The following is a 21,410-nucleotide window of genomic DNA, read 5'->3' on the forward strand; positions in this document are numbered from 1 at the left end:
CAGGGGTTGGAGAGAGCCATTTTCACTTGAGGACATGAATGCAACGGAGTTAGGCTGGAACAGAGTGCCTGTGTTTGCTGCTAGCAGAAGCATCTCGGCAGAGGCTTGGCATGAGATGAGGGAGAGGGTCTGCAAGCACTAGATGGGGTGGTGGAAGTGGGGACTGTGTTATTACTTGGCCTCTTCTGTCCCTAGACGCTTGGTTTTGAGTCTGCTGAAGTCCCTGAGTTCAGCATGCTTGAGTCTCACAAGTGTGCTGCCTTCTCCAAAGCCAATGATGACAGGAAGAGTTGGGATTTCTGGGGCCCTTGCTGGGAGCCCACTCTGCCAGACACTTCACAGATGTTATCTTATTTCTCCCTCACTATCATCTATTTGGGTAATGCGATTAGTCCAACTTTATAGATGGAGAACACAAGGCTTTGTGATGTTAGGTAACATAGCTGGCTCAGTAGAACTGGGACTCAAACCCAGGTCTGTCCAACCTGAATCCCAGGTGCCTAACCACTTCCCTCTGCCTGGAGCCTCCCCGATGGAGGGCAGGCGGTGGGCACCATCCATCCTTCTGTCCATCCTCCCAGTGCCATCTCCTTCGGGACTCTGTCATATGTCTCCTTGAGAAGAGGCAGCTCCTTTGGGGAAGGCAAGTTGCAAGGCCGAAGCAGGGGATGAGTTTTTAAATCAGAGCATTAAAAAAATGCTTGACAAGCCTCATGTTTTGCTTTCCTCGTAGGTGGTAAGGATCAATTTCCCAAAGAAAAAAATCAATCAGTTGGAATGTGTCTTTCTGGAGAAAGCCTGGCATCTGTCAAATGGGGAAAAAAAGACCCAGAAAAAGATTTTCTTGGGTGGTGTGCGGGGGGTTGCTGACTCAGGCCGTATGCTCCAACATCATTAACAAGTTGAAAAGCTGTTGCTCCTTGCAGGAATACAGTATTGGTGGTTCGAACAGCTTGGCCGAGAAAATCCTTTGCAAAGCAAGGAAGGCTGGGGTACCAGGAGCCGGCCATGAGTAGATCTGGGGCCTGAAGCATCGATTAAGGGAATTGACTGCAACGCTGGAGCTTTTATCAGGCCCAGTGGCTGGATGTGATTTCTTTATGTGGAAACCCAATAGGAATGTTCTGACAGGTTGACAATTTTAATTGATAAACAATTATTAACAGTTAAGCCATGTTGAGATGAGGCAGGCTGATACCTTGGGGTGATTAGTAGCGTTGCAAGGGAGGTACTCAGGGGAGTCTGTAATCTGACACTGGCATTTGATGACAGAGGGCCCCCAGGGCTTCAGACTGGGGAGGCCAGAGCCTAGGCTTTGATGGAGAGTCACTGGAATTTTTCTAAAGAGCATTTTGCCATCTAGGGATTTGGGGCTCAGCACTGCCCTGGTCTTATAGCTTAATTATGTATTCACCTCCAGCCAGATGGGCAAGGCTCACGATAGTACAATTAGAGGGGAGAGGGAGCCTCTGCAGATTCAGATACTCATTTGTTCAGCATGTGTTAATATTTATTGAACACCCGCCATGTGCTGGGCATCATGCTAGGTGCTGGGACATAGCCCATTCCTTGCCGTCATGGAGGTATGGAAGACAGACAAGTAGTAGAGAGAAGTCAGTGCTGTGGCCTATGGGGCAAACCAGATACTGTGGGAGCAGTGAGGGGACCTCATCCAGCCTGTGGGGAGGGGGTGGGCAGTGCAGTCAGGGGAAGCTTCCTGGAGGAAGTGGCATCCAAGTTTATGTGAAATGTACACAAGTAAGTGGTGGGAGAGCTGGAGATGCAGGTTGTGGATGGAGTTCCAGGCTGTTTGAAGGCCCAGTGTGAGGAGGGCGGGGGCTCACTCACAACCTGAAGTTCCACTGCCAAAGATGAGAGGGCAGCCGTCAGGGAGCGGCAGGCTGGAGAAGTGAGGGCCTGATGAAGGAGGCTGAAGGAGTCACGCAGACAAGCGTCACTTTCTCTGTGAAGCTCTTCCTACGTCTTCCCCTGTCCCCGACCTGTGGAAGAAGTGTCTACTCTCTCAGGGCCCATCCTGCACTCTGAACTGGCTATGATTTCAGCACCAGTAACGTTCCAGTGCCCTTGCTCGCCGGCTCACCCACTCACTGGCTCACTCACCCGCCTGCTCACGCACTCACTCACTGGCTCGCACGCTCACTCACCTACCTACCCACTCACTCACCCACCCACCCACACGCTCGCTTGCTCACCCACCCACCCACCCAGTGGCTCACCCACTCATTCAGGTGCCGTCTCCCTTTCCCGCCATCAGTTCCTGCGAAAGAAGGAACTGTGACTTATTTGCTTATGGTATTCCCAGCACAGCATCTGGCACATAGTAGGTGCTTAATAAATGCTTTTGGAGTCAGTGACTGCTCAGAGGAATGAATGACTTTGAAAAAAAATAGTGAGGTTCCCATGTGTCAGGCATTGTTCTCAGCAGTTTACAAGTGTTAATGATTTAGTCTTGCAGTGAATTTGTGAGGTAAGGGACCATTGTCCATATTTCACAGGTGAAAAAAACTGAGGGAGGTTAAATAACTTGCCTGAGTAACCCGCGGCTTACAACCGGGAAGTAGCAGAATCCAAGCTTGAGTCCAGACAGCCTGGCTCCTGGTCCGTTCTCTGACCTTACATCCTGGCCTGTGGGAATTGGAGTGCGTCCCTTGTCCCTCTTTGGACAGCTCTCTATGCGGTGCCGGAAAGAGAGAATTCTCCCTGCAGCACTCCAGGCCCCTGCTCTTTAGGGGAAGGGTCAGGAGCAGGTAGGGGGAGGATTCACCGCCCAGAAGACCAGGAGGCAGGGCCAGGCCTGGCCCTCTCTATATTTTGGACTCCTCTCTCTAACCCCTGCCTGCAGAGCTCAGCCCACAGGAGGTGCCCGGTAAACACTGGTGGAGTGAATGCACATGTACATGGTACTGCATGAATGGGCAGAGGGTGCGCGGGGCCAGGGGGACCTTGAGGTGCAAGCTCACATCTCCCCCTCAAAGCGCAACCATTGACGCTCCATGAGACAAAAGGCCTGAAGGTGGGACTGGGGCCTCCTTTCATTCCATGCTCCTCTTCTCTGAGGACCAGAAACGGAAAGGGCTGTGCCCAGTGCTGCCCTGGTAGATGATCATTCACCAGTGAGTTGACCCTGGACTGTGTCTCCTTCCCCACTCCCAGTCCCAGCCCCTCTAGTTTTACCAGGGCTACTTCCTCCCCACCCCCTCCCTGCCTAACGCAGGCCATTCTGTCATCCTCTGAGCTGGAAATGAGCCTGAGCGTGCTCAGGGGCCATGGTACCCCAGCTCCCCAGCCCAGTCCTGGGAAGAGGAATATTAATAACAGCAACATTTTAAAAAGAAAGCAACAGTTACAACTAACCCCTGGTACTTGGTGCTTTGCATGACTTAACTCATTTACTCTGTGCAATAACCAAGTCAACAGCCATTCTACAGAAGGGGAAACTGAGGACCAGAGAGGTTGCTCAAGGACCTGCAGCTAATGAGTGGCAGAGCAGGGACCTTGGCTTTTAATGCTATGCTGCCTTGGAATACAAATCAGCAAGGGCACCGCCAAATTAAAGGAGAGTGGCAGGCTGGGCGGTGGCTCACACCTATAATCCTGGCACTTTGGAAGGCTGAGGTGGGCGGATCACTTGAGGTCAGGAGTTCGAGACCAGCCTGGCCAACATGGTGAAACTTTGTCTCTACTAAAAATACCAAAAGATTAGCCGGGCTTGGTGGCGTGTGCCTGTAATCCCAGCTACTCAGGAGGCTGAGGCAGGAGAATCACTTGAACCTGGGAGGCAAAGTTTGCGGTGAGCCGAGATCACGCCAGAGCAAGACTCCATATCAAAAAAAAAAAAAAAAAAAAAAATGGGCAGGGGGGTGGGAGGGGGAGTGGCTCTGGGCCAGGTTGGGTGGGGGTCACACCCTGCAGGCCCTAGTCCCGCAACCCAGGAGGGTGTTTGGCCCTTAATCTCCTTCTACCTTATTAGCCTTGCTGGGGAAGTGCTGCTTGTTAAAACAATAATTGTCTCTTCATATATGGGAGCCCAATGTGGCCACAGCAATTAAAAGCCAACTCTAGATGGACTGAGGAAAGGACCAGCCATTTTTATTCTTCCTGGCTATGGAGGGGACTGAGGGCTGGGAACTGTAAAGAACGAGTGGTACACATCTGATGAAGTGTTTTAGAATTTCCCTTAGTGACTCCCCGAGCTCCGCTACAGGCACAGACACACACTAATACGTACACACATGCCGTGTGACCTTGGGCATGGCAGAATCACTCATGCTAAGCATGTCACCTCAGAATTGGCACTTGGGTCCGTGTGGATGTAGGTCATTTTATTTCCAAGCTGAATCCAATGACAGCCTGATCTGAGGCCTCTTGCCAAGAATGCTAATGGCAGACTGATCAATGTGCCTTGGAGTACTGGGGAGACTGGGTTCGGGGGTGGCTCTGGAGGCGATATGCTGGAGGATTCTGGGAGGCTACCACCCTTTCCCTGACCTCCCAGCCTTCTTGGATCTTAGCTGAATGTCAGGCTAGTTGGCCAGGGGGTGTGGAAGTTGTCTTTATTTATCCTGACCCTTTCATGTAAGTAATTTTTATAGTTCCATTAACTAGTAAGACCATTTGCAAACTTCCAGGCAAAATATATGAACACAGACATCTCAGGGACTTGTGGGTCATCTTGGGTGGAGGGCCAATAGAAGGGCGAATTGATTCAGAGGGCTTCCATGAGCTGGGGACCGCAGATGGGGCCACCTTTGGTTAGGGAAGGGCCAGTGTTATCTGAGCAGCTTGACTGCAGAGGAGACCCCAAGTCTGACGTACACACACCTTTGCTTGGTGCCAAGATCGCCGTCCTGGGTCGCAGCCTGCTTATGCAAGCTCACCTGCCGCCCCAGGACTGATGCCCTGGCCTTCCATCTGCACCTCTGAACACGTTTGTTCCCGGGCCAAGCTCTATGCCTGCATTTGTGGAACAAATTCCTCTCCAACTTAGCTTGAATCAGTCAGCCAAAGAAGTTGGCAGTTGTTATCATGGAGGCTTTTACTCCCAGAGCTGGAGGGAACATTTAGATCCTGTCATCCAACCCTTTCATTTCACAGACAGACAAACAGACCCCCAAGGAGGGAGGGGGATGAGCTAAGTTCTCACAGCAAGTCAGTGACAGATCGGCTGCTGGAACTTACTCATCTTACCCTGTGCGAGCAGGCTTTTGGCATCACACGTGTGGGTGCAAACCTCGGCTTGGTTCCTGGACCAGTTAGAGGCCCAACCAAGAAACAGATGGCATTTTTTTGTTGTTGTTTTTTTGAGACAAAGTCTCGCTGTGTCACCCAGGCTGGAGTGCAGTGGTGTGATCTCGGCTCACTGAAACCTCCGCCTCCCGGGTTCCAGCGATTCTCCTGCCTCAGCCTCCCGAATAGCTGGGATTACAGACATGTACCATCATGTCCGGCTAATTTTTGTATTTTTAGTAGAGACGGGGTTTCACCATGTTGGTTGGGCTAGTCTTGAACTTCTGACCTCGTGATCCGCCCGCCTCAGCCTCCCAAAGTGCTGGGATTACAGGCGTGAGCCACTGCGCCCAGGCCCAGATGGCATGTTAAGGAGGATGAGTGAGGAAAGTTTAATAATAAAATGATTTATAAAGGCAGGTGAAGGGCTAAGGAAAACCAGGAAGAAATGGTGCAGCATTCGGGGCTAGAAATTGAGGCGAGCCACAACCACGCCTGGACTGGAAGCAGTCCCTGGAACCTTTAGCTGGAGGGAAGAAGGACCACCACCACTGCCACCCATGGCCCAGCCTCACCTCCTGCCCGCCCTCCCATCTCCTGCTGTTATTTCCCATTGACTGAAAACCATCCAGAAGCCAGAGGCCAGGAAGCCCGTTAATGCCATCCATGCAGGTCAGCTTCTCTGGGCACAGAGAAAGGTGGAGGAGAAGGAGAACGTTGTGAACAGGACAAATGGAGAATCTCTAGCATGCGCATTTGCCAGTGGCAAAAATGAGTTCCGAAGCTGATTATATACAAGGCACAGATATCCAGTGTATCTGTGTTACTAGAATTTCATGGGAGGGGGTAATGAGGGAAAAAAAAGTCTAAAAAGCCTGTAATGGATAAAAGGTGAAGACATACTGATCTAGCACACTGAGTTGCTGGCTATGTGAATTTGCACAGGTTGCTTAGCCTTTCCTGTGGTTCAGTTTCCCAACCATAAATGGAGTGGTACTAACCCCCACCTCCAGGACTCAGTGCGGCTGTGTGTACTCAATACCTGACAAGTGACAGGCCAAGAAAGGACTTCTTGTTTGGCCTCTTTTCTTCTTTTGCACTCACCGCACTGTCCCTAGTGTCTACCTGAATAAGACCATCGATTGCAATACGAGTGTTTGCTAAGTCTTCCAGATTCCCTGTCCCCAGCTCCCAGGAGGAAAGAGGGGTGGAATAAAGTGCTGAGTCAGCATGCGTGGCTGCTGCAAGGTTCTGTTTCCCAGCTTGACAGCCCTTGCTCCTTTGGGTAGACTCATAGTGCCACTTTAGAAAGTAGGACTGGCATCATTTCGTATTTTCTAAGCGCCTTTTTTGGCCTTGTTTTGTCATCTGGTCATCCCAGGGAGTAAGTAAATGATAGGGGAGAAAGGGCAAGAAGAGACCTTCCATGTCCCTTAGTCCTGTCTCCCACCAGACCAGGAGCCCTCTACCACAGGGGGCCACCTCCCCCATGAAGCACCAGATAGTAAACATTTTAGACTTTGCGAAATGTCAGTCTCGGTGGCAACCCACTCAACCCTGTCCTTGTAGTGCAAAAGCAGCCGTAGATAGTATGTGAACGACTGGGCGTGGCTGTGTTCCAACAGAACTTCGTTTACAAAAATAGCCAGCCAGCTGGATCCCCCACGATTGGCAGAGTGAGCCCGCCCCCACCCCGCCGCGCGTGCATGTCAGTCCTCTATCCTTTGCGTGATCATGGTGGCCTGCTCCCTACCTGTACAACAGCCCTGTGAACTGCTGAACCCATTCGGGTGTTAGAAAGTCTTGCCTCGGGTTAGGCTGATATCTGCTCCCTTGTCACTTGCTCCCTTGGGTCCCTATTCTGTCCGGGACAGAATGGCTCCCACATCTCTATCGGGCTTTCAGCCTGGTCAGCGGACCATGACCTGCCCCCACCTAGTACTTCCTTCTCCAGGCTGAACAGCCTCCTGTCCCCCACCCCATCTTACCCTCTGCCTCCCAATCCTCCTCCCTGGCTTGTCAACATCACTTGCAAGGCATGGGCACTGGGAGGAGTCACCAACAGCCACGTGTGGAGTGTCTGTAATGCGTGGTCCATGGGGAGATAACAGGGATGTTTCAGACCCTGGGTTTACCCTCACAAAGCTCACAAGAAAGACATGCTTCTTTTCCCCGAGCTCAGACTCAGAGCTCAGTTACAGAGAAGGCACCAAATCTCTGGACCTGACTCTTGGCTCAGGCTGTTTCTGGCCCTGTGGGACCAGGGTGGCCAGGGGTCTTGAGGATGGTGGTGTGAGGTTCTTTTGGTCCAGACCACTACTGGTCTGGACTAACACTGAAAGGAGAAATGGCAGGAGGTCAAGTGTGCTACATCCCACCAAATGGGCAACCACCCTCCACCGAGTGCCATGGAGACCAAGAGAAAGGCTGGTTATTCCTCCTGTGGATGGGGGGTTCTTGTGGAAAAATCTTTCACCCTCCATCATGTGCAAACAGGGTGGCTGGAGGAACCTCACCCTTCCTGGCTTCTTGGTGGGGCTGGATGATGGAGGCTGTGCCTGGCTTTGGTGGCCAGGTGACCCAGGGCTAGGGAGCTCAGTGGAAATGTTTCAAGCTTCCAGCTCTCTGAGGTGGTGTGCTGGAGTCAGTGCGGTCCTAGGTCAGAAGAGAAGCATCGAGGGATGTCAGCCATGGAAGGGTCTTTAAGGGCACCCTTGTTTTATGGACAAGAGCCTGAACCCAGAGTTGGCTCCTTATCCAGCACCTTTCCAAAGGAATAGAGGAAAGAAAGCAGGGGTCCCTGTGATAGAAAGGGGCCAGGGCTTGGGGGCCAGGAAGGGGAACCAGAGCAATGGCAGCAACCCAGGTGTGTCCTGGAGGGGGTGGATAGGAGGACAGATTGAGGGGATTCTTAGTTGCATGGGACTTAAAACCTCATCTGGTTTAATCTTGATTTTCTAGTGAAGTTGCAGGGCCCAGAGAGGATGGGAGTTATTGATATCACAGGGAGATGCTTGTAGACACAAATCAGGGCTGCCTGACACCCAAGGCTGGATTTGTTCTGCAGCCTCACACCACCATCCTCAACACCCCTGATCACCCTGGTCCCACAGGGCCAGAAACAGCCTGGGACAAGGGACAGGTCCACAGATTTGGTGACTTCTCTGTGACCGAGCTCTGAGGCTGAGCTTGGGGAAAACAAGCATGCCTTTCTCACATGAGCTGTGGTATTCTTTCCTGGGGCAGGTGAGTGTGGGGCTGACAAGCATTGAGCACCTACTGTCTACCAGAAAGCATGAGGGCTTAAAAAGGATGAGTGGGAAGCAGCCTCTGTCCCCCAGGAGCTGGAGATCCTCAAAGGAGAGACAGTGCCGACACAGTTACCTCCCTCAACGTGTGCTGGGATGGCCTATGCCAGAGGCTGAGGGAGTGTGTGTGAAAGTCCTAAGGCCTGGCACATAGTAGGTGCTCAAAAAATGGTAGTGCATAGGAAGTGGCAACAAATGGCAGCAGCTGTCAGCTGTGTTAGACATCCCACAGCCTGTGTGTGTCTGTGTGTGTATGTGTATGTGTGTGTAAGAGAGAGAGAGAGAGATGGCAATAGCATCTCATGCTTATTGAGTACTTACTATGTGCCTACATGCCAGGCACTGGTCTAAGAACTTTACGTGTTTTATTTCATTTAATCTTTGCAGCACCCCATAAAGTAGGCATACTATTGTCCCCATTTTACAGATGGAAAAGCTGAGGCATGGAAGGTTAATTGTTTATGACCCTGTAACTGTAAGTGGCAGATGTGGAATTTAAACTTAGATCATCACATTGTCTACCACCCTGTCCTTGCCTGCCAGGGCTGGAGATGGCGCTGCCCTCCAGCAGCACTGTCCCCAACCAGGGATCTGTCTGCAGTTCCCTATAGACCACCCGTCACGTGTCCAGGACCTCCATGAAGGGTGGGAGTGAGTGGAGGATGGAAGAGGCTCGAACCTCACCAGGAGCCTGTTCTCAGGACGGAGGAGACTCTAGTAACAACAGCAAGGTTCACACAGCATTTTCTATACCCCAGGCCCTCCTCTGGGCACTCGATCTACTCATTCAGTCCTCACACAGCCTGTGAGGCCCATCCTGCCACCGTCTCCCACTGAACAGATGGGGCTGACACAGAGATGGAGGTAACTCATCCAAGGCCTAGAGCTGCTAAGGCACATCCCTGGGCCAGACCCGGCATTCTGGATGCAGTCTGCTCTCAACCCCTGTGTGTCCTGCTGCTTGCTGAGAAGGCTTCTAGCATGCTGGGAGGTCAGAAGCAGGACTGAGGCAGGGTGGTGAGAGTGCAGTTCATATTTCTTGGTGGGGCCAGGAGAGGGCGAGTGGCTGGCCCCATCACACGGCTGGTGCTGTCAGAGCCCATCCAGGTGCCCTGTCCATGACAGCAGATGGATGTGCAGCAGTGTGAAGAGGGACTTGACAAAACACCCTGTTTAGAGTTGTAAGTTTCCAAGAAGGAGGCCAGGGTGGCAGCACCCTAACCCAGCCCCTCCCAGGCAGTCACTGGCATGGGGGTCTGTGGTCTAAAAGAGCTTAGGGGACCCACACGCTCTAGGAGCAGCAGCTGAGTAACCCCAGGCCTCTGGAGACGGGCTGCCGGCTGCTGGCAAAGGAGTCAGCCGCCCCAGCGCCAGGGATGGCCACCTCCATCCTCCCTAGGAGACTCTCCCTGCAGCACCCCCAGCCCCTCCCCACCAGGTGTCCAAACACGCGGTGGCCCAATTGCTGAATATGGCAGCCTGAGCCTCGGGTATTTGCTATCAATATTTCATGTTTCAAACAACACTGTCTAAACAACACCTATGTAATATGAATGGATTGAGGTTTTGACAAGCCAATAGTGCAGGCAAAATACCAGGACGATGAGGAAAGGAGGGAGACGCACATGCATCCCTGGGGTCAAGCTAAGGGACTGTGGGATGACCGTCCTCCATGCGTAGCACAGAAGCTGACTCCAAAGCTGCTGCCTTAGCAGAGTCCTTACCAGGGTCCAGGGGCTGGATACAGGACTGAGCTGAGGTCTGTGTCTGCCGTGTGGGGGGCGGTGCTCTGCAGACTGTCCTGCTGGTCTCTGGGGCTTTGGGAAGGGACCAAGGGAAAAGGCAGTGCAGTGTGGAGCTTGCTCAGAGCACCAGAAGGCTGTTCCCTCCCAGCTTGGAGAAGGCACAGGACATAGGTGGATGGGCTGGGTCTCTAGGATCGGGAGCAGGGGGCAGGCAGGTCATTGGGTATTCTTCCTTCTCAAATTACCTGCTCTCCACCCTATCCCTAACCTGTGTGGTGCTGAGCATGTTGAAGCAGCTCCTCCACCCTCTGTCTCTGGTCACCACTGACCCTCTTGTGGGCCTGTCAGAGCACCCCTCTCTGTTCCCTCTGGAACGGCCCCATCGCCAGCCCCTGAGCCATGTGGGCGGGGGAGGATGTCCAGCCTGGGCAAAATGTGAAGTCCCCACAGCCTTGGGCTCTCTCCACCTTCAGAGGCCTCTAGCTCTAGGAGCCACCCCAAGCTCCTTCCTCCCTGGCTGAGAGGCCACACACTGCCCAAGGAGCCATGAACGCTCAGGTCTCAGCTTCTCCAGGTATAAAACAAAGGGCCAGGACATGATTTTCTCTTAAGTCTCTTCGAGCCCTGACACTCGGCAGGTTCACAAGTCACTGCTTGATTTCACCGCCCTCCGCAGAGACCCCAGGGATCCAGGTCCTGCTCTCTGCAGTCAGAAAGCAGTGGTGGTGTTAGTGAGCTAATGTGACAAGCTGTAACACAGATGGGCCCAGCTGTGGAGCATGCGAGGACCTCCGCCTGTGGGGGGTGGGGATGAGGGAGAGGGAGCAGCTGAGGCCAGGGCTGGGAGCTGGCTGGGCTGAGGGGCTGACACCCCATGGGGAGCCAGAGGATGGACACTGGTGTGTCCTGGGGACATTGACCCATTTGAGCTTGTTTGGAAAGTCCAGTGAGAACAGGGGGAGCCCCAGCAGCAGGAGTGACAGTCTTGCTAGCTGCCGCATGAGCAGCACATTGTGGTTCTAAGTGGAGCTGTTCCCCGGGGTCAAGGCCCACTGGGTTCTCCAGCACTGGGTTAGCCGCTTCCCAGGGCTGCAAGTGAGCGGGCTCCAGCACTGGGGAAGTACCACAACCCTCCCCGAAGGCTACTTGTAGCAATCAGAAGGACCCAGGTGCTAGGGATCTCCAGACACACCACATCCCAGGCTTGCAGTGGACAGGCTGACTCCAGACCACTGACCAGTGGGGCATGTGAAATGGCTCTTCTGGGGTCTACCTTGCCTGGGGCCTGGGCAAAGCTAAGGCAGCAGCTTCGGGGTCAGTTTCTGTGCTTAGGAGGGGCCAGAGGACCACACCAGCCATAAAATGAGCCTTGTTGTTTAATCCAACAGCATCTTCCCCGTGGGCATTTAGGCCAGGCAGTGGGTGGGAGGCCAGCAAAGGGGACCATCTGCTCCCCTAGCCCGGGCCAGTACTACTGGGCAGAGAGAAGTCTCTTGCTTTCGGGAAAAACAAAACAAAAAACCATCTAGATCTGGTCTAAGGAATTGACAGGGTTGATGGTAACTGCTGATTCCCTGAGCTTTCAGACTTGGTGGAGGTGGCACATGGGGGCTTTCTGTAATCCTTCACTGATGGCTTAGATGGTTGGGCAGGTCTTTCAGGGGCAAAAGATGACCTTGAGGAAATGTGGATTCTGTCAAAGAAAGAGAAAAATAATTTCCTTTCCTCAAACTGCTGTCAATAAGCCTCGGCACCAGAGTGGTTGAGGGAAACTGCCTGCTGCTGTAACCTCCCACCTCAGGAGGCTGCAGCATTCAACTGCGTGATAAGAAATTGCCAGGCACTTTCTAATTACAATTATCATCATCGTGGATGTCTCTCTTAATTACTTTCTTATAATTAGCTGTTGCTTTTTTCCTCTGCATGTGTGTACTTTGCAGATTTGCTGACATTTGAGAGCCCCAAAATAGGGACATTTGGGGAGGAGGGCAGAAAGGTAGGGGGAAAAGTGAGAGGGGACCTTCTTTTCAGGCAGGCTGATACATATTGGGGCCTTTGCAGAAGGAAACTGGGGAAAGCAGAAGATAAAAGGGACAGGTCATTTCCTAAGCAGATAGGGAAAGAGAGCAGGGGTATGGATTTATGAGCTGAGGTTTGCAGCAGTCTCTGTTGTTAAACGTTGGAGGAAATGTTCTCGAAAAGCCAACGACGTTACCGCTTCTCCAACTTGGGTTTCATTTTAGGAAATGAGGCTGGGATGAAATGTACTCTTGTAGGATCCATTCTGGAGTTAATTAAATAACTCAGGTCAGGTGTAGCTTGATTTTCCCCCCAAGCCAGTGATGCGTTCTGAGCATCCCTGTGCACCAGGGAGTTGTGACAAAATGGGTTATGCTCCTTGACCAGATGGTTGGTTTTCACTGTTCTGGTTCTTCCTCTCTCTCCCCATGTCCCCTCAGCCCTGTGTACAGAGGAGTGTGTGCACGGCCGCTGCGTTTCCCCGGATACCTGCCACTGCGAGCCTGGCTGGGGAGGGCCCGACTGCTCCAGCGGTGAGTCTGGGGTTTGGTGGTCAGGAGGCCCCCTGGCTCTGACTTGGTAGGGGGGTGGGTTGTGGTGTGTGCATGCCACCTTTTTTGTGTTGTGCTGGGGCGACTTGGGATGGGCTGCCTAAGCCTGTGTGAACATCAGGGAGGAAGTATACCTGCAGTTAAAACATGGTGGCACTTGAGGGATGGTGACTTGTGGGGGGTCTGTGGGGGCATTGTGTGTTGTATGTATAGGGAATTGTGGGATCATCTGGACAACTCTGACTTTTGATGGAACACCTCTAGATATGGTCTTTGATGGTTGATGTGAAATCGACACAGTGCCTAGGAGCACACACCGAGGAGGTCGCCGTCGTCTAGCCCTGGTCCCCAGGTTCACTAGTCCAAAAGCTCAGTTTTGTGGGTGCCCACAGAGGCTCAGGGGAACTGATTTGCGAGACTGGTGGACATTTGGGAAGTCTCTTTCTCCCCAAAATTAGAACAGGACACTCATGGGAGCAGGTCCTTGTGTTCCTACATTTTTGTGGGTAGACGGTTCACCTTCTCCAGGGAAGCCTTCCTACTGAGCCTGGGGTGAGGTGGATGCTCTCTGGGCTGGCCCAGTGACCCACAGTGGCATGGTGCATTGTCTCTACTGTGGGGCTGGCCACCAAGAGGGTAAGGCATACCTGGCAGCTGTTCAGGGACTTCTCTGCCAAGAACCCAGATGAAGATGAATCCTCTTTTCCCTCTAGTTTATTGCCCTCGAATATTTACGGATGACTTGGCACATTATGCAGTCAAGGGTTGGTTAATATCATGGTCTTGTTTGATTTTCAAAGAGGACTTGACTAAGGTTGAAGCCCACATTTCCTCCTGCTTTGAGTTGGAGTAGAGTCTCTTTATGGTGACCTGAGTGGACAACATAGCCAAGCGGCTCCACTAGGGATCTAAGCCTGATTATTTGCCCATCTTGGGGAGCCACCTCCATGTTCCCCGTCCCATACCTGACTACCATAGTCATGAAAACTTGGAGGGGAGAATGTTAGGTCCATGTTGGCCCAGTGTAGTGCTGTTGTCCTTTCCCACTCTCTCTGCTGCGGTGGAAACATCTAGTTACGTTTTTTTGTTTGTTTGTTTTCCCAAAGGCCTTGACTGGAGCGTCTCTGTCTATGCAGTGCATGAGAACGTTCTGGCCAAAGCCAGTATGTGGTTTTGTTTTGAGCCTGGGTGATCATCTTGGCTCAGGGAGTCTATGATCTGTTTGAGGTATCCAAAAAACCCCCTAATGTGTTGGAACCTCCAGTGACCACAGTGACCTCCTCCTTCTACTTGTCCTACTGCTTTGAGTGAGCCATGACTGCGAAACAGGGCCAGACAATGAAAGGTAAACTGAGGCATAGGTGAGCTAAATAAAGGAAGATGTCCAACCAGTCTTTCTGTGGACTTGAGCTGCAAAACACACTGGGTAAAATGTCTGGGCTTCCCCCGCCCTTATCTGTGTTTTGTTTTACGTAACTTGGCTTACAAGGAATCTTTGAGGAAGGAATATCTGACTTGGATTAGGTCAGCCCTGCTGGGATGGGTCTGCCTGCTGCTGCTGGATTATAATGCTGAGGGCTGCCTATTGGAGGTTGAAATACAGCCTGGGTCCCCTGGGGCCCTGAGTATATAGAAACTACCGGTGAGTGCAACCGTGTTTAGTGCTCGTTCTATGCTCAGGACTGTGCTGGGCTGTGGGGAGGGCCCTGGAGGGTCTTTTAGACATGGTCTGTGTCTTTTCAGGGTTTCTGGCCTAATGAAAGAGATGGAACAAAGGTGGCATTTGGTGAACAGGACTAGGCAGTTTAGAGTATGACTTGCCCCCAGGGTGAATTTACCAAGCAAGCAGGGAAACAGACCTGTTACTTTACAGCACAGAACTAGGCTGTCTGATTTAACTCCTCCCATTCAGTCACCAGACTTGGTGCTGAGCAACCCAAAAGCTCTTTCCTCTCAATTAAATCCACCCTCATGGGTTGAAGAGCCATGACTTTTGGATCTACTCAAAGGCATGTGCTATTGAACCCACGGGAGGTTCTAAAAGGGGTTCCAACCGTGTTTAAGGGACAGCAGCATTGAATTAAAGCAATTCATAGATTCTCACCTTCAGTGTCATTCAGAGCACTGAACGTTTAGATGCTCTGCTAAGAGCTTTCCAACCTCTGCTTGAGTACCTCCACTGACAAGGAGCTCACTACATCTTTTGGAAGCCCATTCTCATTGTTGGAAAGCTTTCCCTTCTCTGCAGTGGAAATCTACCTTTTAGCTTCTACTGGTTGGTTCTTGCTCGTAATAAAGTCCAGGGCAGGGTGATGGATGACCATGATGCTCCTTGTCCCTGGAATTTCTTCCAAGGAGCTCATTGGATAAGACCACAGTCTGTGTGTATAGAAATGCTCATCTCGGAGCAGTTGATAATAGCCATTGAGGCTGCACAGAAGAAACCAGAGACCCTCCAATGGGTCAGGTATTAGAAGACAGCGATCATTTTCTTCCCCAAGTGTTTCTTCTCTAAGCTCCCTTGTTTCTCACCTGATGTCATCTGGACCACCTTTCCCATCTGGTTTCTCTCCACTGGCCGTGGCCTTTATTCCTCTTAAATGCTCACTCCTAGATCTGACCACACAACTGCAAGCTTGGTGTGACCAGTATGGAAAAATGATAGTAGAGATAGCTACTATATATTGAATTTTACTATGCACTGAGTGCTTTATTTACTTACCTACTTGTTTAATTTTCACAACAAACTTCTAGTATGGGAATTGTTATTTATCCCCATTTTACAAAGGAGCAAGTTGAAGCTGAGAGAGGTTAAAGAACTTCCAGCAGACACAGTTAGTCAATGGTAAGTCTGGGACTATCACCCAAGCAAAAACCTATGTCCTGAACTTGAACTCTTAATTATTTATACAATTGTAACTTATAACTCTACCTCCTTCTGGATGCTCAACCTCTGTTAATATAGCCCAAGGTTGAAGTTGATCTGTCATGAGAAAACATGGTTGTTCATAGGGAAAAATGAGCTCTGCTTAAAAGATGTGGCCCTGAGATATTGCTGTGGAGATAGAGGAGTCAGCCATGGGACGCAAATTGTTACCAGCTTTCCTTAAGTAATTTGAGCCTGCTTGCTACATGCTGTTTTGGGGTCTATCTGCCAGTGTGCTCTCTGCAGTGCCTTAGGGTCTTTATGGGCCCCAATCTGTGGAGACAAGTATCTTGGTCCCTCTTCAGTGTGGTCTCTGGGGATCACTGAATGGGGTCTATACGTGTGACACCCTTTCAGAGAAGCTTTGGTTTTGTTTAATTGAAAGCATCATTCTTGTTTGTTTTTTTCTCTCTGGTTCTTAGGTTATACCTGTTCATGTTAAAAAGAAAAATCAAACTGTGGCAAAAGTTAGACAAAAAAGGTTAACTCTCCACCCCGGAGATAACCACTGCTGGCATTTGGGTGCTTATCTTTCCTGCCATTCCTCTATACATTTGTACATTGGGCTAGATCTGGATATAACTTTTATTATTTAGATCAAATATGTGAGCTAGTCTATAACTTGCTGTTTAAATTTAACTTTATGTCATGCACTCATTTTCTTGTCAATAAATGTGAATTTCCTCTAGATTTGTAATGGCCTTACAGAATTTCATTCTATGGATTACCACATGCATTTAACTAGTCCCTTGCTGATGGACGTTGAGGTTGTTTCTGATTCTTCACTGTCATAGGCCCACTATCCTTTATCCAAGATCCGTGGGGCCTGTTGGCTTCAGAATTTAGAATTTTTCAGAGTTTAGAAAGCATGTGGTGAGTATGTTGTGTGTGACATATGCCCCCATGGGGTCTGGGCAGCACTCTAGGTGAAACAGTAATATTTCTGAAGTGACATATGACTGATCACATCTAGTGACACAAAGACAATATATAACCACAAATCGGTTTCATGCAGATTTTGCCTCCAAATAGATTTTGGTGCTGAATTTTTTAAAATATGTTTTGGACTTTTTAAGGATTTTTGGATTGTGGCCCTGTGTAAAAATGCTGCAGTTATTCTTCTTATGCATATATCTTTGCCCACTTGTCCCAATTTCTTCTTAGGATAAATTCCTGGAAGTGGCAGGGAGGGTTATGAAGATCCATCATCCAACTCCCTGCCCCTACCCTGCCCTGCCCTTTGTGGCTGCCAAGGGATTTATGACTTTGACAGCAGTGAAGGGGATAAATCTAGTACTGGGGTTGGGGTGGGGACTTCTCATTCTTTTACTGACTTATGACCCCCTAGCTGAATTTTTTTAAGGCCTGGACTAATTTCTTTCTGCTCCATAAAGGAAGAGAGATGATACTGATTTGCCTGGTGAGCTGACACACCAACTATCGGATAATTCTGGGCTGCTAGACGGACCACTATGGGGAAATGGAGTGGCTGCATGCCTGGTCATAAACCTCCATCCCATATAATAATGAAGAGTAAAATGATGAAATGTCAGTTTATACTGAATAAAGACAACGGAGTGACTCTTATTAAATTGCACTAATCTCACAAGTGGAGATAAAAAGGAAAAAAGTTTTCCTATATTGAATATCTAGCTTTTTAAAGTAATTAGGAATATTAAAGCACTGACAATGATTGAGATAGAAACATTATTCATAACTTTAATTTCCACACTGGGCAATGATCCAGTATATTTCATTTATGAGATTTCAGCTGTACGGAGAAGGACGTGAGCCAATTCCTAAATTAAATATGCCCTGTTAACTTTTATAAATGATGCCCAAGAATTAACTTGGAAATTTAAGCTTTCATTGTATGATTTAATTATTCTATTTCCTGGGTCCCGTTTCTCTGCCTCCTGTCCCAGGGTGCTTTGCATTTTGGGTTCCAGACTACAGAATGGCATTTTGGTTTTGGGCCTGAGCCTCCCCTCCAGAAGGCCTGGGGTAGAGATGAGGGAGAAGCCTTCTCCTCCGTTTCCCACTATGTTCCACATCATCGTGTATTCCACCAAACTGGTCTTATCCACGCACTTAGGGCAAAGTGCAGGATAAGTCAAAGCCCGGTACACACCGTCCTGCTGTCTTGCAGAATTGCTCCCCTACTCCCCAGACGCTGGGCACAGGCAGGACTATAGAGAGGCCTGAGTGATTAAGGCAGCCGGAACCAAGCTGGCCCATCAGCTGTAGCTTCTGCCAAGTCCAGTGCGTTCTTATCTTGAATGGTGTGTGGGACCCCAGGCCGACTTGACTTTAAGCTATCTGCAGATTAAAATAGAATGTTAGCCAGCTCAGAAATATGCCTACGCTCCTAAACTAGCTCGGGACCCTTAAAGTCAGTGCTTCTCAAACTAAGTGTTGGCTACAAATTCTTTCTTTAAAAAGTCCTGGTAAAAGACACATAACATAAAATTACTCATCTTAACATTTTTAAATCTGCAGTTTGGTAACATTAGTACATTCACATTGTTGTGCAAACATCACCACTATCTATCTCCAGAACTTTCTCATCTTCCCCAACTGAAACTCTGTCCTCACTGAACACTAACTCCCCGTTCCCCCCTTCCCCGGCCCTTGGCAACCAACAATCTGCTTTCTGTCTCTATGAATTTGACTACTCTGTGCTTCATATAATTGGAATCGTACAGTATTTGTCCCTTTATGACTGGCTTATTTCACTTAGCATAATGTCCTCAAGGTTCATCTGTGCTATACAGCATGTGTCGGAATTTCCTTTTTTTTTTTTTTTTTTTGAGAATGAAGTCTTGCTCTGTCGCCCAGGCTAGGGTGCAGTGGTGCAATCTCAGTTCACTGCAACCTCCACCTCCCAGGTTCAAGTGATTCTCCTGCTTCAGCCTTCTGAGTAGTAGCTGGGATTGCAGGCGCATGCCACCATGCCCAGCTCATTTTTCTATTTTTAGTAGAGATGGGGTTTCACCATGTTGGCCAAGCTGGTCTTGAACTCCTGACCTGAAGTGATCCACTCAGCCTCCCAAAGTGCTGGGATAACAGGCATGAGCCATTGCGCCCAGCCCCCTCATTTGGTTATGTCCTTTTCTGGTTTTGGTATTAGGGTGATGCTGGCTTTAGAATGAATTAGGAAGAGTTCTTTCTTTACCTTGTGGAATAGTGTCAAAAGAATTGGTACCAATTCTTCTTTGAGTGTCTAGTAGAATTCTACTGTGACTCTGTCTGCTCCTGGACTTTTTTTTGTTGGTAATTTTTAAATTATCATTTCAATCTCACTGCTTGTTATTTGTCTGTTCAGGGTATCTAATTCTTCCTGATTTGAGCTGGAAGGGTTGTAATTTTCCAGGAATTTATCCATCGCCTCTAGGTTTTGTAGTTTATGTGCGTAAAGGTGGGTTCATAGTAGCCTTCAATGATCTTTTGTATTTCTGTGGCATCAGTTGTAATATCTCCTGTTGCATTTCTTAGTGAGGTTATTTGGATTTTCTCTCTTCTTTTCTTGGTTAATCTTGCTAATGGTCTATCAATTTTATTCATCTTTTCAAAGAACCAGCTTTTTGTTTCATTTATCGTTTGTATTTTTTATTGTTGTTGTTGTTTCAATTTCATTTAGTTATGCTCTGATCTTGGCTATTTCCTTTCTTCTGCTGGGTTTGGATTTGGTTTGTTCTTATTGCTGTAGTTCCTTGAGGTGTGACCTTAGGTTATCTATCTGTGCTCTTTCAGACTTTTTGATGAAGGCGCTTAGGGCTATGAACTTTCCTCTTAGCACTGCCTTTGCTGTATCTCAGAGGTTTTGATAGGTTGTGTCATTATTGTCATTCGAAGAATTTTTAAATTTCCATCTTGATTTCGTTTTTGACCCAATGCTCATTCAGGAGCAGGTTATTTAATATCCATGTATTTACATGGTTTTGAAGGTTCCTTTTGAAGTTGATTTCCAGTTTCATTCCACTGTGGTCTGAGAGAGTGCTTGATATAATTTCAATTTTCTTAAATTGATTGAGTCTCATTTTGTGGCCTATCATAAGGTCTATCTTGGAGAAAGTTCCATGTGCTGTTGAATAGAGTGTGTATTCTGTGGTCGTTGGATGAAATGTTCTGTATATACCGGTTAAGTCCATTTGTTCTAGGATATAGTTTAAATCCATGGTTTCTCTGTTGACTTTCTGTCTTGACCTGTCTAGTGCTGTCAGTGGAGTATTGAAGTCCCCCACTATTATTGTGTTGCTGTCTATCTCATTTCTTAGGTCTATTAGTAATTGTTTTATAAATTTGGAAGCTCCAGTGTTAGGTGCATATGTGTTTAGGATTGTGATATTTTCCTGTTGGACAAGGCCTTTTACCATTGTATAATATCCCTCTTTGTCTCTCTTAACTGCTGTTGCTTTAAAGTTTGTTTTGTGTGATATAAGAATAGCTACCCCTGCTCAATTTTGGTGTCCAGTTGCATGAAATGCCTTTTCCCACCCCTTTAAGTTTATGAGTGTCCTTAGGTGTTAGATGAGTCTCCTGAAGGCAGCAGATAGTTGGTTGGTGAGTTCTTATCCGTTCTGCGGTTCTGTATTTTTTAAGTGGAGCATTTAGGCCATTTACATTCAATGTTAGTATTGAAATGTGAGGTACCATTGCATTCATCCTGTTCTTTATTGCCTGTGTACTTTGATTTTGTTTTTGTTTTTACTTTTTAACTTGTATTTTTGTTTTACAGGTCCTGTGTGATTTATACTTTAAAGAGGTTCTGTTTTGATGTGTTTCCAGGATTTGTTTTAAGATTTAGAGCTCCTTTTAGCAGTTCTTGTAGTGGTGGCTTGGTAATGGTGAATTATCTTAGCATTTGTTTGTCTGAAAATGACTGTATCTTTCCTTCATATATGATGCTTAGTTTTGCTGGATACAAAATTCTTGACTGATAATTGTTTTGTTTGAGGAGGCTGAAGATGGGTCCCTAATCCCTTCTAGCTTATAGGATTTCTGCTGAGAAATCTGCTGTTAATCTGATAGGTTTTCCTTCATAGGTTACCTGATGCTTCTGTCTCACAGCTCTTAAGATTCTTTCTTTCGTCTTAACTTTGGATAACCTATTGACAATGTGCCTAGGTAAAGATCTTTTTGTGATGAATTTCCCAGGTGTTCTTTGTGCTTCTTGTATTTGGATGTCTAAGTCTCTCACAAGGCCAGGGACGTTTTTGTTGATTATTCCCCCAAATATATTTTCCAGGCTTTTAGAATTCTCTTCTTCCTCAGGAACACTGATTATTCTTAGGTTTGGTCTTTTAATATAATCCCAGACTTCTTGGAGGTTTTGTTCCTATTTTCTTTTTTTTTTTTCTTTGTCTTTGTTGGATTGGGTTAATTCAAAGACCTCATCTTCGAGCTCTGAATTTCTTTCTTCTACTTGTCCAATTCTGCTGAGACTTTCCAGAGCATTTTGCATTTCTAAAAGTGTGTTCAAAGTTTCCTGAATTTTTATTGTGTTTTCTTTATTTCCTTGACTATTTGTCCCTTCCCTTCTTGTATCATTTTTTCGATTTCCTTGCATTGGGCTTCACCTTTCTCTGGTCCCTCCCTGATTAGCTTAATAACC

The 21,410-nt window shown here is 48.5% G+C and overlaps 1 protein-coding gene across 10 annotated transcripts in view; it reads left to right on the plus strand.

Annotated features, from left to right (window-relative positions):
• MEGF11 (multiple EGF like domains 11) overlaps positions 1 to 21,410 on the plus strand; it is a 373,960-nt gene that overhangs the window by 162,624 nt on the left and 189,926 nt on the right. For all 10 annotated transcript variants that reach the window (XR_009209605.1, XR_009209606.1, XM_032175096.2 and 7 more), the window contains one exon: positions 12,760 to 12,852. Coding sequence is in view for 8 of the 10 variants with exons in the window: in XM_032175096.2 (XP_032030987.1) it covers positions 12,760 to 12,852 (93 nt within the window). In the remaining 2 variants the exon portion in view is untranslated. The remainder of the gene's footprint in view (positions 1 to 12,759; positions 12,853 to 21,410) is intronic.

Source organism: Hylobates moloch, unplaced genomic scaffold, assembly GCF_009828535.3.
Source record: "Hylobates moloch isolate HMO894 unplaced genomic scaffold, HMol_V3 SCAFFOLD_14, whole genome shotgun sequence".
NCBI lineage: Eukaryota > Metazoa > Chordata > Mammalia > Primates > Hylobatidae > Hylobates > Hylobates moloch.